At 38.3% G+C, this 16,802-nt stretch overlaps 1 protein-coding gene across 1 annotated transcript; it reads right to left on the bottom strand.

Moving 5' to 3' along the window:
* Positions 1-905: 905 nt before the first annotated feature.
* rufy1 (RUN and FYVE domain containing 1) lies at positions 906-15,463 on the bottom strand. Its single transcript, XM_089019463.1, has 17 exons — positions 15,151-15,463; positions 13,541-13,720; positions 12,359-12,476; positions 11,477-11,578; positions 11,280-11,403; positions 10,282-10,343; positions 9,087-9,222; positions 7,862-7,963; positions 7,633-7,749; positions 6,291-6,458; positions 5,234-5,331; positions 5,042-5,161; positions 3,977-4,106; positions 3,027-3,121; positions 2,888-2,936; positions 1,608-1,685; positions 906-1,510 (listed from the first exon to the last, which is right to left on the bottom strand). The coding sequence occupies exons 1-17, from the start codon at positions 15,458-15,460 to the stop codon at positions 1,367-1,369; spliced, it is 2,133 nt and encodes a 710-aa protein (XP_088875589.1). The 5' UTR covers positions 15,461-15,463; the 3' UTR covers positions 906-1,366.
* Positions 15,464-16,802: the final 1,339 nt, after the last annotated feature.

Below are 16,802 nucleotides of genomic sequence, written 5' to 3'. Positions count from 1 at the left end.
ACATTCCATTTATGAGCGCCTTGAAAAACTCTCAAGGTTACTTTACAGTCACAGGATAATTTTTTCTTTGGGTGAGCAGCGGTAGCCACACGCGCCAGCGCTCACTCAACCCGGAATAACTCAAATAGATAGAAAGCTAGCTAGCTAGCTAATAGATAGCTAGCTAGATAGCAAATAGATAGAAAGCTAGCTTGATAGCTAATAGATAGCAATACGAGCCAGCGTTCTCAACCCAGAATAACTGAAATAGATAGAAAGTTAGCGAGCTAATTAATAGATAGCTAGCTAGATAGCAAATTATCTAGAAATGATAAAATGAGATGAAGCAGGGACTGTGACTATACAGCAAATTGTTTTTTGTCTTTTTTTTTTTGCCAGCAGAGAAGGCTTTGCAGGCCTTGATGGTCCGCCACTGCCGTAACTCAACCCGGAATAACAATTAGAAATAAAGCTAGCTTGATAGCTAATATATAGCCTATAGGTAGTCAGCTAGCTAGCTAATAGATAGCTAACAGATAGCCAGCTAGCTAGCTAATAGATAGTGAATAGATAGCTAGCTAGCTATCTGTTAGCTAGCTAGCTGACTACCTATTAGCTATTTATTAGCTATATATATATATATATATGTTAATAGATAGCCAATATATGGCTAGCTAATAGGTAGTCAGCTAGCTAGCTGACAGATAGCTAGCTAGCTATCTATTCACTATCTGGTAACTATCTAATAGCTAGCTTTCTACCCATTAGCTATTTATTAGCTAGCTAGCAATATATTAGCTATCCAGCTAGCTAGCTGGGTATCCATTGGCTATCTATCCAGCTAGCTATCTATTAGCTGGCTGGATATCTATCAGCTATGTGTTGGCTAGCTAGCTGGCTGGCTATTTATTAGCTATCTATTGGCTGGCTAGCCAGCTAGCTATATATTCGCTATCTATTGGCCAGCCAACTAGCTGATGGATATCCAGCCAGCTAATAGATAGCTAGCTGGATAGATAGCCAATAGATAGCTAACAGATAACCAGCTAGCTAGCTAGCTAGCTAATAGATAACGAATAGATAGCCAGCTAGCTAGCCAGCCAATAGATAGCTAACAAATAGCCAGCTAGCTAATAGATAGCCAGCTAGCTAGCTAATAGATAGCCAGCTAGCTAGCTAATAGATAGCCAGCTAGCCAGCCAATAGATAGCTAATAAATAGCCAGACAGCTAGCTAGCTAATAGATATCCAGACAGCTAATAGATAGCTAGCTAGCTTGATAGATAGCCAGCTAGCTAGATAGATAGCCCAACTAACTAGCTAACAATTGACATTCAGAAAACAAACGTTAGCTAATCGAGTGAGATGCTAACAATCCGTTTTTATGTCAGGAAGCTTTGGATGAACTCCTTTGTAGCAACAAAGAGTGACACATGTCACACACCCGAACGGGACGTGGATACGAAGGTAACGCCAGTTCGTTACTGGAACAAGTGCTGCAGTAAATATCTCCGCAGTTCCTGCAATGGTGCTAAAAGCAGGAAAAAACAAACAAACATGCTGGGTTCAATCGCAAAGAATCAAAAATATTTGATATATTTTGATATATATTGAAAAAAAATACGTACCTTTCTTCTGGAAATCGAGAACTCTTTTTGGCATTGCTTACATTGTTTGGCCTCGTCATCTTTTAACCAGGCGTGGCCCTGGCGCAAGGAACCCGTCAGTTTCACAGCATTGCAAATCACGGTGATACCTTGGCTTACGAACTTAATTGGTTCCCAGACAAGAGTGTGTCAGGTGAAAAGTGTGTATCCCAAAAATTCAGTTCCCATAGGAAACCATTAAAATGAGAAGAATCCGTTCCTCGCTCCCCATAAAACATCATTTTCTACTCTTTAATTTTCTTATTGTATGTATAATAAATGTGCTATGGTATTACGTCTGTGTAAGCTCTCAGTCGTACAGGAATGGTCCATCGATGAAAAGGTTTCTTCAGCCGTCATCTGTACTTCCAAGAAGCTTCGTCAGAAAACTAAAGTCTTACTGGTAGTTTCAGCCCTATGCACATATATATATATATCCCTAGTGTCCAGACGTGGCGGTGCCGGACTCTGCTATGATTGCTGACGAAGCTTCTTGGATAAGAAGCGAAACGTCCCACACCTTCAAAGAAGTACAGATGACAGCTGAAGAAACCTTTTCATCGGCGCTATGGTATTATAATTAAAGAAATAAAGTGTACGGTATTCATTTTATTGACCTTTGTGATGGTCGTTGATGGCTTGATGGAATCATCATCAGCATGAAACACTTGATGAGGAACGTAACCTTCTTCTTTCACCATCTTGAGGACTGATCCCTTGTAGGTGCTTTCTCTGCCATAATTTTACCTTGTTCCTCATCAATTGTGTTGTGTTTAGCTGGCTTGATAGCTTTTTGCATCAAGTGTACAGATGGCTTGTGCGGGCTACTTATGGAGCCTGATGGGAATTTTAACCTTGCAGTCTACACTCTGCCTTTGAACTATCAAAGTTGAAACAAGTCCAAATTTCACTGTTTACTATCCCTTTTCTCACTCTCTTTCTGTCGTCTGCATGTCTCTTTAATGTTTAAATCACCTCCCCTCACTGCAGAGTTCTTGACCAATCACGTGGCTTTAACAGACGACTGGGGGCGGGGAATAGAGGACCAAAACAAGCTGCCTGCCATTTTCTTTTCGGAGAACTGGCTCATTGGCGAACAACACATCACTCATTGTGGCAGCTCCGTGTGTATCCCGAAAAATAGTTTGTATGCCAAGGTAAAATGTTCATAAATTGAACGTTCGTAAACCGAAAAGTTCGTAAGCCAAAGGGTTTCGTAAACCGAAGCGTAAATCACTGTATTCCGATTACAGTGAGTTTACCTTCAGTGCTTTGTTAACCTCCTTAAAGTCTTCCATCTTGAGTTTGGATCTTCGAGGAAAGTGATAGGATAAATAAAGATGAGAAATACTGGTAAGCTGTCAACAATAACGAAAATAGTCAACTTGAATGAATACTGACTGGCTGAGGTGAAGGCCCATCTCTTGCAAAGCCTGCTCCTGCTCCTCGCACGTTTGCTGCAGATGTTGCTTCTCCTGCTTCAAATCCTCCAACTCCTATTAAAAAAAAAAAAATATATATATATATATATATATATACAGGTAACATCCGAGTTACGAACGTGTTCCTTCCATTCCGACAAAACGGTCGTAAGTCAAACGGTCGTAAGTCGAAATCCATTCAAAATGGCCGACGTGATGTTTACACGACAGGATAGAATACGATGCCAATCTCTTGTTTTTAAGCAACATTTTCTTTTGAATACTATTAGATATCAAACTGTTTACAGTTCATTTCTCAATTTTATAACTTTTTAGTGTCATTTTTATCATTTAAATTTCGTAATATCAATTTTTATTACTGTACAACTGTTCCTGTAATGTTTACAAAACTCTTTACTGTACAGTTCATTTATAAATGTTATACTTACCTTTTAGTGTCATTTTTTTAATCATTTTATATTTCCTATTATTGATATTTATTACTGTATAACTGTACCTGTAATGTATACAAAATTGTTTACTGTACAGTTCATTTATAAATGTTATACTAACCCTGCTCTTCTTGCCAACGGCCAGAAGAGGTCGCCCGACACGCACACTCTGGCAATGTTGCCGATATGGTATATGCACTGTATAACTAATGTATTGAGTGTAGTCACGCAGTAGATTGATGTAAGAGTGTGTGTCATGCTGGCTGGTCAAAATTGCAGTACGCGTTGCCGGCTGCTTACGCATTGCGGTTCCAGGTGTAGAATAAAAATAAATTTAAAAAAAGGATCGTGGTCGTAAGTACGGGTGGTCGTAACTCGCGCCGGTCGTAACTCGGATTTTACCTGTATAAGGCAATTCCCATCGTGCACCATTAATCAAATCTAATGCACTGCTATATAGAAGTGCGGATTTACTAACGGCATGCAGGCCTTGGAGTTGTTGTAGTTGAGTGCGAAGCTCAGCACTGTTGTCCTGCTCCCTCTGAAGGGCCTTCTGAAGGCTTTGTCGCTGTTGCCTTTCAACCATAAGATCCTTCTCCAAACCGTGCCTGGACCACACAGAAGACACCATTTCAAGTTAGATTGCTAATTGCTAACTAGTAACTGCTAACTAATAAAAGCTTCATTGAAAATGAAAAACAATTGTCAAAACGAAAGAAAAATAAATGAATGAAAATGATTACATTAATTCACCCTGCTTTGCGCGGTACAATGAAAGCAACGGTGGGCTGTCAGGGCCTTCTCTGCTGGCCTAAAAATATCTGAATCGCAGACCAATTTCCAATGTAGTTATGTCTCGGAGTACAGTCATGATAGTGAAACCATCATATTATTATTAAATATGACTGAATATATTATTAAATATCACACCACACTGGCAGCTGTGGGGTGATAATAATAATAATAATAATAATAATAATAATAATAATAATAATAATAATAATAATAATAATACATTTGATTTCGAAGCGCCTCTCACAACTCTCAAGGTCACTTGACAGTCACAGGATAAGTTTTTTTCTGTGGGTGAGCAGCGGCAGCCATACGTGCCAGCGTTCACTCAACTCGGAATAACTCAAATACAGTAGATAGAAAGTTAGCCAGCAAGCTAGCTAATAGATAACTAATAGATAGCTAGCTTGCTAGCCAGATACCTAATAGATACCAAATATATAGCTAGCTAAGTAGCCAGCCAGAAAGCTAATAGATAGCAAATAGCTAGCTAGCTCGGTAGCTAGTGTACATGTACATATCTTTATAGAGCATATATTTTATTAAATGTTTTTTTTTTAGTACAAACCAATACAGGTTACTTAAACATACTTATATAAACCTTAAACATATTAATTTCATATGTTTAAGTCACAGGTAGATGTCAAAAACGTTTTTTGGGAGGGGTGATAACAATAGTGCAGAAAAAAAGAGCATTCAGACATAGCACTACTGAAGGCCCGCCACTGAATGACAGATGAAGTTCAAGTACCTTAGTGCATCCAGGTCACTCAGTTGTTTTTCGAAAGCTTTTACTTTACTCTCCAGCTCGACCCTCAAGTCTTTATCTGACTGATCGCTCTTCTTACGATCCTTTTCTGAATTCCGTAGCCTAAAAAAAAAATCACGTCAGTTCGTTAGCTTCAGTCGTTATCGCTAATGTGATGAATCCATAAAAACGTACCTCCGCTCAAGTTCCGTCATAGTTTTGGTCATGTCGTCCATTTTTGTCTCCAGTCGTTCAGCCTCTGCCTGTTTTTTGGCCGCCTCTCGTTCAAAGTCCTGCGGAAACACCAGACTAAGTCAAAATGTATCTTGCGTGTCGTCGCTGAGGTGTGATGACAACCACGTACAGTGATACCTTGGCTTACGAACTTAATTGGTTCCCAGACAGAGTGTGTAAGGCGAAAAGTGTGTATCCCAAAAATTAATTTCCCATAGGAAACCATTAAAATGAGAATAATCCGTTCCCAGGTGCCAATAAAACATAATTTTCCACTTTTTCTAACCCTAAAAAATACACAAAATGTACCTTATTTTATGTATAATAAATGTGCTACGGCATTATAATTAAAGAAATAAACAGTACCGTATAATAAAGTTGTTTTATTGACCTTTGTGATGGTCCTTGATGGCGTGATGGAATGAAGTGGCCGGTTTCATCAGCTGTAAACACTTGATGAGGAACGTAACCTTCTTTCACCATTGTGAGGAATGATCACTTGTAGGTGCTTTCTCTGTGATAATTTTACCTAGTTCCTCATCAATTGTGTTCTGTTTAGCTGGGTTGATAGCTTTTTGCATCAAGTGTACAGATGGCTTGTGCAGGTTATTTGTGCAGCCTGATTGATGGGATATTTTAACCTTGCAGTCTAGAGTCTGCCTTTGAACTATCAGAGTTGAAAGGAGTCCAAATTTCACTGTTTTCTATCCATTTTGTCACTCTCTCGCTTTCGTCTGCCTACCTCTTTAATGTTTAACGCCCTCACTGCTGCGTTCTTGACCAATCACGTGGCTTTAACCGAAGACTGGGGGCGGGGAATAGAGGACAAAAACAGTCGGCTGCCATTTTCTTGTTCGGAGAAGGGGCTCGTTCGTGAACGACACGTCACTCATTGTGGCAGCTGCGTGTGTATCCCGAAAAATAGTTTGTATGCCAAGGTAAAATTTTCATAAATTGAACGTTCGTAAACCGAAAAGTTCGTAAGCCAAAGGGTTCGTAAACCGAGGCATCACCGTACTTGAGCTTTATGGAACATTTGAAGGTTCAGCGTTTTGACTTGGTCCAACTGGAGTCGCAAAGCAACTAGGGAGTCTTGTTTCTGATGCGAGTCCTTCTCCAATAGCTTCATGGCCATCTCCATTTCCTGCTTCAGCCCCAACTGCAGCTCCAATTCTCGTTCCAGCTCCTGAATATTGCCAACGGGTAACATTTCAGATGCCGCAATAAAGGAGAATCAAACTTTTTTTTAGGGACAAAACAGTGAAATCAGAACTTTTCCCCATTTTATTCGGGAATTAAAAAGTGTGATGTCGAACGCCATTCCACAATTTTGGGGTTTCATGCTTGGGTGACAATAAAGCGCTGGTCAGACCTCTGGCAATGTTTGTTCCCTTCCATAAGGGGGCAGCATTTTCCCTTGTTTCATGTTAGCGCTTTGTTCCAGCTTTAGCTGTTGTTAAAGCGCTATATAAACCAATATGTATTTTATTGTCTTTTGTACTGACATCCCCATTTCAAGCTCAGATAACTCCAGATCCATATAACTTATGAATAATAATAATAATAATAATAATAATAATAATAATAATGCATTTCATTTGAAGCGCCTTTCAAAACTATCAAGGTCACTTTACAGTCACAGGATCAGTTTTTTTGTGGGTAAGCAGTGGCAGCCACACGCGCCAGCATTCACTCAACCCGGAAGTAAATCAAACACATAGAAAGCTAGCTAAGAGTTAGCTAATAGATAGATAGCAAATAGAGAGCTGGCGAGCTAGCTCGATAGCTAATAGCTAGATAGATAGCTAGCCAACTAGATAAGACAGAGAGCTAGCTAGCTCGATAACTAGATAGCAAATAGAGAGCTAGCTGTATAGCTAATAGCCAGATAGATAGCAAATAGAGAGATAGCTAGCTAGCTCGAGCTGGCGCGTGTGGCTGCCACTGCTCACCCACAGAAAAAAACTTATCCTTTGACTGTGAAGTGACTTTGAGAGTTTTGAAAGGCGCTTATAAATGAAATTTATTATTATTATTATTATTATTATATACATATATATTTGTTTATTTAGCGCTTTAACAACAGCTGAAGCTGGAACAGAGCGCTAACATAGAACAAAAGGGAAATGCTGCCCCTTGTGGAAAAGAAAAAAACATTGCCGTAGTCCATGGCCAGCGCATTATCGGCACCCAAGCATGAAAAAAACAAAACCCAAATGGCACTTTACGTCATATTTTCAATTCCCGAATGAGTTAAGCACCTAAAAAGCTGTGCTTATACCCCTTTTTTTTGGGGGGGGGGTTCATGGCCTCTACATGTCGCTTCGTCAAACCATTCAGAAGTACGATCAATACCTGACCTGGTGAATACGTTTTTCTTCTTTAAACTGCTTCCAAACGACATTATACATCTCATCCAGGCCTTGGCGGGTTTGTCTGTACGTTTCCAGTTCCACTTGGCTGTCCTGAAGTGCTGCCTGGAAAAGGAAAGCCCCCCCCCCAAAAAAAAAAAAAAAAACAACGACAAAAACAAAAACATACCATTAAAGTTTATGATCTCATTTGTCAGTCAACTATGAAAATTCTCACCTCTTCCTTTTTCTGACTGGCAAGCAATATCAGTTCGTTGTCCTGTCTCAGCTGGTCCTGTTCTTCCCGTAGAGAGTTGATTCTGTCTGTCGCAGCCGTCAGCTAAATGAGAAATAAACACATAAAATGTGTCCACTCCAGTGCCAGGGTTTTTGTCATTGTCACTCAAATTCCAAGACCCACAGAATATTGAGTTTGAGGACTACATAAAAAAAAAAAAAATCAATGCAGCTTAAGAAACTTTAGATTCTCTTCTTTCATCAGAAAAAAAAGTGTTAATTCCTAAATGATATGTGTCTGGAGTTATATGAGCTTGAAATGAGGGCAGGTGTCCAAAATACAAAGAAATACAGACATATTGGTTTCTTTATATCGTGCTTTAACAACAACTGAAGCTGTAACAAAGCGCTAACATGGGAAAAAAGGGAAATGGTGCCCCCTTGAGGAAAGGAAAAAAAATGGTTTCCTTTCCTCTTCCTTTCATAACTTTGCCACTGTGACGCTGGCGCGAATGGCTGCCGCTGCTCACCCGCACAAAAAATTCCCGTGACTGTGAAGTGTCCTTGAGAGTTTTGAAAGGCGCTTAGAAATTAAATGTATTATTATTATTATTGTTGTTGTGTTATTTACGGGTTGAGTGTGGCTGCCGCTGCTCACCCACAGAAAAAGTTATCCTGTGACTGTAACTGTAAGGTGTCCTTGAGAGTTTTGAAAGGTGCTTATTATTATTATTATTAATTATTATTATTATAGCTAGATTTTTAGGGGGATTTAATCTCCGTAGATTGATCCATTTCTCATGATTTGTTAAAAGTCATCTTGTAACCTTTTGGAATGTAACTTGCTATCTATTAGCTATCTATTAGCGATCTATTAGCTAGGTAGCTTACTATCTCTTAGCTATCTATTAGCTATCTTGCTAGCTGGCTATCTATTAGCTGGTCGCTATCTATTATACAGCCGCTTTCTTCTTCTGCATGTCATATTTTCACGGTATTATTATTATTATTATTATTATTATCAACTATTCCCGCTCAGGCACGTACCGAGGGAGAATTTTTCAGGTTTTCAGCCTGCCATGCGTGTTTTTGGAAGGTGGGAGGAAACCGGAAGACCCAAACCAATTATTATTATTATTATATATTTTTTTTTTTTTTTTTTTTTCGGCAAAAACTGACACATTTATCCCCCACTGGCAACCCTCTTTTTTTTTTACATATCTGACCTCTTCGACGAGTTTGCTGTTAGTTTTCTCCAGAGACTCCATTTTCGCCTGAAGGTCTGTAACAGTGCCACTGAGGTGACGATTCAACTCCTCAATGTAATGCTTCTGATCCAAAATGGCGGTCATCTTGGATTGACTGTAAATGACATGACACGAGAGACAGATGATACAAGGGTGACAAACGCACCTGGAGATGATAACTTAGACTGGAAAGTGACCTTGAGAATTTTGAAAGGCGCTTATAAATCACATGTATTATTATTAGATCAATGGAGGAGGCCTGATTTTTCATCAAAACGAAATGCTTTTATTTTGAAATTGTAACTTTCAAGGACAACCGACGCCTGCGGACAGGTTGTGTCCATAATTTGTAAAATCACTTCAAATGACTTCTACTGAGCGTATTTTACAAAGATTCCACCGCATATAGCTATATTTTACATTTTTAGTCTCGCGCTGAATATTCACAAAGTCTTATTTTCGAGTTGGTGACGATTCCTGACGTGACGTCACGGAAGGAACGCCCCTGACCGAGAAAGCGACACGCAATGCATTTTGGGTACTTTCTTTGGTCTGAAAACTTCGTGTTGATGGCGAAATTAGAAGGAAAACACAAATAACGCGATGGTGAATCGTTGTGTGTTGCACCAAGATTGATAGTAGTTGACACAAATTCCCAGCAGACAAATCAGCCCATTTCCAATTTGCATTTGACTAAAAATATCAGCCTGCGTTTTTCGGGTATTTTAGATGCTATAAAACATTTTTTCTGATGTCAGTTAGGAAACAAAAAAAAAATGGTGTCGGTTGTCCTTTAAGTCTATTGATTTGTAATGAAAAATAAAATTAAAACACACGAATATATGCTCGATAAAGATATTTCAGAATTCACACTTTTTTTTTGGATGAAACAAGTGAGTCTAAGGTTTCTAACGCTACATTGAATGTTTATGTAGTCCTAAAACTCAATATTCTGAGGGTCCTGCAATTTGAGTGAAAATGACAAAAACCCTGGCACTGGAGTGGACACATTTTTGCATATTGTCTGGCGGTGAATGAGTTAAAAAATACATTTTTTACATAATGTGTAAATATTACAGAGCGGGGGAAAAAAAGAGAAATTTACTTAGGAGTACTGATTTAGTTTCATTTCAGAGGGTTCCCCCTGTGTCTTGATTTATGAACTGCGACTCACACTTTTGGGCTTTCCGCGCTGGTCGAGTCTTTCAGGTAGAGGGAGAAGTCAATGACTCCCACCTAGATGACAGAAAAAATATATATATCAGCATGTGTCCTACAGTGATACCTCGGTTTACGAACCCCTTTGGCTTACGAACTTTTCGGTTTCCGAACGTTAAATTTATGAAAATTTTATCTTAGCATACAAACTATTTTTCGGGATACACACGGAGCACCACAATGAGTGAGCTGTCGTTTGCGAACGAGCCCGTTCTCCTAACAAGAGAATAGCAGCAATTGTTTTTGTCCTCTATTCCCCTCCCCGAGTCTTCAGTTAAAGCCACGTGATTGGTCAAGAACGCAGCAGTGAGCGGAGTTGGTTTAAACATTAAAGAGACAGGCAGACAACAGAGAGTGACAAAATGGATTTCAACTTTGATAGTTCAAAGGCAGAGTGTAGACTGCAAGGTTAAAATTTCCATTAATCAGGCTCCACTAAACACCCGCACAAGCCATCTGCACACTTGATGCAAAAAGCTATCAAGCCAGCTAAACAGAACACAATTGATGAGGAACTAGATAAAATTATCGCAGAGAAAGCACCTCCAAGGGATCAGTCCTCAAGATGGTGAAAGAAGAAGGTTACGTTCCTCATCAAGTGTTTAATGCTGATGAAAGCGGCCATTCCATTCCATCAAGCCATCAACGAACATCACAAAGATCAATAAAACCACTTTATTATACAGTACAGTTTATTTCTTTAATTATAATACCATATCACATTTATTATACATAAAATAAGGTATATTTTGTGTAGTTTTACGCCTTAGAAAAATAGAAAATTGTGTTTTATGGGGACCTGGAAACGGATTATTCTCATTTTAATGGTTTCCTATGGGAAATTAATTTTTGGGATACACACTTTTCACCTTACACTCTGTCTGGGAATCAATTAAGTTGGTAAGCCAAGGTATCACTGTATTTCCTCACCGGGGATGAGGATGGCTCGCTCACCTGAGAGTCCAGATCTTCACCTTTAATGCAGAGATTGGCATCGAGTACATTAAGGCCAACGAGTAGCCCCACCATCACCGCACCTTCTTCGTCCATCATCAAGGCCGTGGGTTCATAAAACTCACTAGGAGGACACAAACGAACGAGAACATTAGAAATGGGTGACGTCTTCGATCGAATCGACAAAGCTTATTCACCTCAGGAGGTCTTTGCTGTCTAGCAAGGCTTTCATGTAGTCGGCCATCGTCTTTTCCATTAGGGCTAAATGCAGCCATGCCCTCCCTCTTCCTAAACCGGTCCTAAAAAGACACAAAAGACATATTGTGGTTTGATTGTTATTTTCCCGTATTAGGTGAAAAGACCAATTTTAAATTTTATTTGGTAATTCTTCAAATACTGGATACAGAATTAACGCATTCACTGCCATTCACAAATGTATCCATGAATTGAAAATAGGACTACATAAACATTCAGTGCATGGTAAGAAACCGTAGAAACCTCTCATCTGTCAAAAGAGTTAATTCCTAAACAATATGGGTGTGGAGTTATATGAGCTTGAAATGAGGGCGGCTATCCAAAATACAATGCAATGCAAAAAAAATGGTTTATATTGCGCTTTAACAACAGCTAAAGCTGGAATAAATGCTGAGTAGTTTTACTTTATTTGAATGTTATTGTGGCCATTTTATACAGTATTTGAGTTAGTGGCGTACATTTCCGGGTTGAGTGAACGCTGGCGCGTCTGGCTGCCGCTGCTCACCCACAGGAAAAAAAATGTTCTTCTTATCCTGTGCCAGGAAAGTGCCCTTGAGAGTTTTTTAAGACGCTTATAAACACAATGTATTATTATAAAGCGCTAACATGGGGAAAAAGGGAAACGATGCCCCCTTGTGGAAGGGAAAAACATTGCCAGAGGCCATGGCCAGCGCTTTATCAGCACCCAAGCATGAAAAAAAAAAAAAACAGAAAAAATTCGGGAATCTCGCTCCACTTCATGCCTTTAAATTCCAGAATAAATTCAGGAATGGCCGTGAATGAATGTAAATTTTATTTTGCCAAAATAAGTGTTGAAACCATACTTGATGCCGGGCAGGTCTCTCGCACTTGTGGCTATGTTAGCAGAATCTGGACACAACCGAGCTGTTAGCTCCAAGGGTCCCCAAATGGATTTGTTCGGACCGATGAAGGACTTCTTGCCTTGGACAAAAGAGGCCATTGAACTGGTGTTAGACACAATACACAAACAAACAAACAAACAAACAAACAACCAAACAATAAATAAATAAACAACAAATAAATAAATAAACACACAATAAATAAATAAATAAATATATGTACAATAAATAAATGTAAAATAAATAAATAAATACAAAATAAATGCATACACAATAAATAAATACACCATAAATAGAGAAATAAAGAAATAAAGGAATAAATAAATAAAGAAATATACATAAATACACAATAAATACACAATAAATAAATAAATTAATACACGATAAATACTCAAAAACTAAATAAATACACCATAAATACATACACAATAAAAATAATTACACAATAAATAAATACACAATAAATAAATATATAAACAATAAATAAATAAATACACAATAAATAGATACAACATATTTACATAAATAAACAATAACTAAATAAATATACAATAAATAAATAAGTACACAATCAATCAATAAATACACAATAAATACATAAACACACAATAAATAAAATACAAAATAAATAAATACACAATAAATAAATTAATACATAATAAATAAATACACAATAAATAACTAAATACACAATAAACAGACAATAAATACATAAATACACAATAAATAAATAAATTAATACACGATAAATAAATACTCAAAAACTAAATAAATACACCATGAATAAATACACACACACAAATAATTACACAATAAATATATAAACGATAAATAAATAAATACACAATAAATAGATACAAAATATCTACATAAATAAACAATAACTAAATAAATATAAATAAATAAATAAATAAATAAGCACACAATCAATCAATAAATACACAATAAATACATAAATACACAATAAATAAATACAAAATTAATAAATAAGCACACAATCAATCAATAAATACACAATAAATACATAAATACACAATAAATACATTAATACATAATAAATAAATACACAATATATAAATACACGATAAACACACAATAAATAAATAAATAAATAGGCAAATCAATTGATGTTTACTAAGCATTTACCTTTTAGCCCATGTTTGAGGCAGTGCTCCAGTACTAAGAAGAACTGCTGCAAGGGCGGGTATTCGGAGTCCAGCGTCCTACCCAAACTCAGCGAGGATTGGATTAAAACCTTGATGCTGAGTTTCAACATGCTGAGGAGATTGGATCTTTCAATTGCCATTGGGTCTTTGGGAGCCTGCACTAAATTGTTTTTAAACAGGAAGCACACGCATTTTAAAAACAGCAATTGCATTTCTGTGGAAAACTGCTCTCTGAACGTTAATTTGTATAAGAAGCTTTTAGAACATATGTTTGATATCTTGATACCCAGCCTCGGGTTTATCAACTGCTACTTTGACCTAAAAAAAGTGTGTGCGGGTGTGGAGGGTGAGAGGGCGGGGGGGTTGTGTTTAACTCATTTGCTACCGTTCACGAATATATTCCAGAATTGAAAATATGACGTAGAGTGCCATTCCTGAATTTGTTCGGGTTTTGTTTTTTTTCTTGGGTGCTGATAAAGCGCTGGCCATGGCCTCGAGCAATGTTTTTTTTTCCTTTCCACAAGGGGGCAACATTTCCCCTTTTTCCACATTCGCGCTTTGTTAGAGCTTCAACTGTTGTTAACGTGCTATCTATTTGCTCTCTATTCGCTATTTGCCATCTCACTAGCTATCTGGCTACCTAGCTAACTATCTATTTGCTATCTAACTAACTAGCTGGCTACCTAGCTATCTTTCTATTTGCTATCTATTCGCTATCTAACTAGCTAGATAGCTATCTATTATTTAACTATTAGCTAGCTTCCTCTGTAGTTGAGTTATTTCGGGTTGAGTGAACGCTGGCGCATGTGGCTGCCGCTGCTCACCCGCAGAAAAACTGATCCTGTGACTGTAAAGTGACCTTGAGAGTTTTGAAAGGCGCTTCGAAATGAAATGTATTATTATTATTATTATTATTATTATCGGGCTATGCAGCTGTCTATCTAGCTATTGAACTACCTAACTAGCTAGTTATGTGCTATCTAGCTAGCTAGCTACCTAACTAGCTATCTATTTGCTATCTGTCTATATATAAGCTATCTAGCTAGCTATTAGCTATATATTTGGCTGGCTATCAAGCTGGTTAGCTATTAGCTATATATTAGCTAGCTTTCTATATATTTGACTTACTTATTACAGTAAAATTAAGATGAATTAGAATTATACGGCCTCTACTGTCTATAGCATTTTATGGTGAGTGTTTTCTCAACAGATGACTTTTTCACTTTTACTTTATGTTACTTCCGGGTTGAATGAACGCTGGAGTGTGTGGCTGCCGCTGCTCACCCGCAGAAAAAAAAATATCCCGTGACTGTACAGTGTCCTTGAGAGTCTTGAAAGGTTATAATTAAATGTATTATTATTATTATTATTATTATTATTCATATCAAACAGGTGATCAAATGGTTTTCCGTACAAGCACAATAGAAGACAAGATATATAGCAGATATCAAAGAAATTCTGTATGACGACAGACCCATAAAATTAAGATTTTCTCCTTGGAAGTCATGTGTCTTGACATTTGACAGTTCAGGAAAAGTCCACAGAAAGGGTCCGTTTGGGACGAGGACGTTCGTATTCAACCCCACTTACCTGGAAGCATCTTTCCAGTGCAGGTTTGATCAATTTCGGGTTCTTTTTCCACCTCGGGGTTCTCACCGGAGCTCCCCCGGAAAGAAGCGTAGCTCACCCCGCTACTGAGCGTCTCCGTGGCCTTGCGAGCCAGCGACAGAAACGGAGCCGACCAGCTGTTATCCGACGGCGACTTCTCATCCCGGTCGAGGGTGTGATTGTCGCAGGCGCTTGAGTTTGTGTCCGTGTTAGAAAGTTGGGGTACCTCTTGCTCTTGTTTTGCTTCGCCATCCTCTGCAGTTGTGTTTACTCCTGTCAACTTGTCGGCCATGTTTGCCCCCCTCCTCCCTTCTAATCACGTGACACGCCACACCGTGACCCTCTTTGGCTATACTGAGTTTTTACTCGCGCCACCTGTTGACTGGAGTGTAAATTACATCATTAAAGGAAGCAAATAGACAATAATAATAGTACATTTCATTTATAAGCGCTTTTCAAAAATCTCAAGTTCACTTTAGCTTTTCTGCGGGCGAGCAGCGGCAACCACACGCGCCAACTCAACCCGGAAGTAACAATGTCGGTCACGGTGTCGAAGTCATTTTAGTCGTGGTCCAATTTGGTGACGTCTCGAAGGGCCGTCATGACAGCGAAACCATAACGTTATTATTTTTACACAAGAAATTATTAGATGACTAGATTTTAAATCAGTGGAGTTGATTAAAACTAATTTGTTCAAATAAGGGTAGGGTAACAACATGATTGCAAAATTGATATCTATTAGCTAGCTTGCTAGCTTTCTGGCGCATGTAGCTGCCACTGCTCACCCACCGAAAAACGTATCCTCTGACTGTAAAGTGACCTTGAGAGTTTTTAAAGGCGCTTATAAATGAAATGTATTAGTATTATTATTATGAAAATGTCAACGGTATTTCTTACATATGATAATATGACATTACGGCAATGGCGGACCGTCAAGGCCTGCAAAGCCTAAAATATCATAATCACAGACTGATGATAATTATATGTTGTCCATGAATTATTATCAAATAATTTCAAATTGTCTTTCAGCTTCCTTTCATTACTTTTCCTCTGTTGCGCTGCTTCCGGATATGTGTTTTGGTATTTAAGCATTTAACCAATCACATTTCAGCTATCATTTGTTATCAGGGTCCCTCACAATCAATTCTGCAGGCCCCGTCGCATCAAATGTGTCGATCAAACTGTTTCTCGAACCAATCAGACTTCGAGTTGACAAACCAATAGAGGTATCAACGCCTTTTTGAAGGCGCTGGTCAGAGTTTACGCAAACTATAATTGGCTAGTCACTTTGCCAATCATAGTTTGGACACTGGGTAGGATGACTGGCAGTTTTTGTAGTACCAGTGAACACCAGAAGGCTGTGCAGGCGAACAAAGAATGTTCTCGTGTCTCCCTGCCCGTTATTTGGCCTTTATTTTAGTAGTAATTCGTCGTGAATTGAGAATAAATCTGTAACACATTAGTAAGCATTGACTCCATTTTCACTCTGTTGTCTGAATAATGCCATAATCCCCCAAAGGCACTTGATTTGCACTTTAAGCGGAAATACCCTTGTACAGGTTGAAAAAAATTGTTGATTTGGAATTAATGAAAAGCAGCTAGTAGGGGACCGTGTGAGTGAGAGTATTATCGAT

This window comes from Hippocampus bargibanti, linkage group LG02, assembly GCF_051943395.1.
Source record: "Hippocampus bargibanti isolate YZ-2025 linkage group LG02, ASM5194339v1, whole genome shotgun sequence".
Lineage (NCBI taxonomy): Eukaryota > Metazoa > Chordata > Actinopteri > Syngnathiformes > Syngnathidae > Hippocampus > Hippocampus bargibanti.
This window is presented reverse-complemented; position numbering and strand designations above follow the sequence as displayed.

Bases quoted from the DNA above. Each gene is read 5' to 3' on its own strand.
- rufy1 (XM_089019463.1), bottom strand. From the start codon at position 15,460: ATGGCCGACAAGTTGACAGGAGTAAACACAACTGCAGAGGATGGCGAA. The intron at 11,404-11,476 runs GTGAATAAGCTT...GTGTCCTCCTAG, and splicing joins GACAGCAAAGACCTCCTGAG to TGAGTTTTATGAACCCACGG. The intron at 7,964-9,086 runs GTCAGATATGTA...TTTCTCATTTAG, and splicing joins ACAGCAAACTCGTCGAAGAG to CTGACGGCTGCGACAGACAG.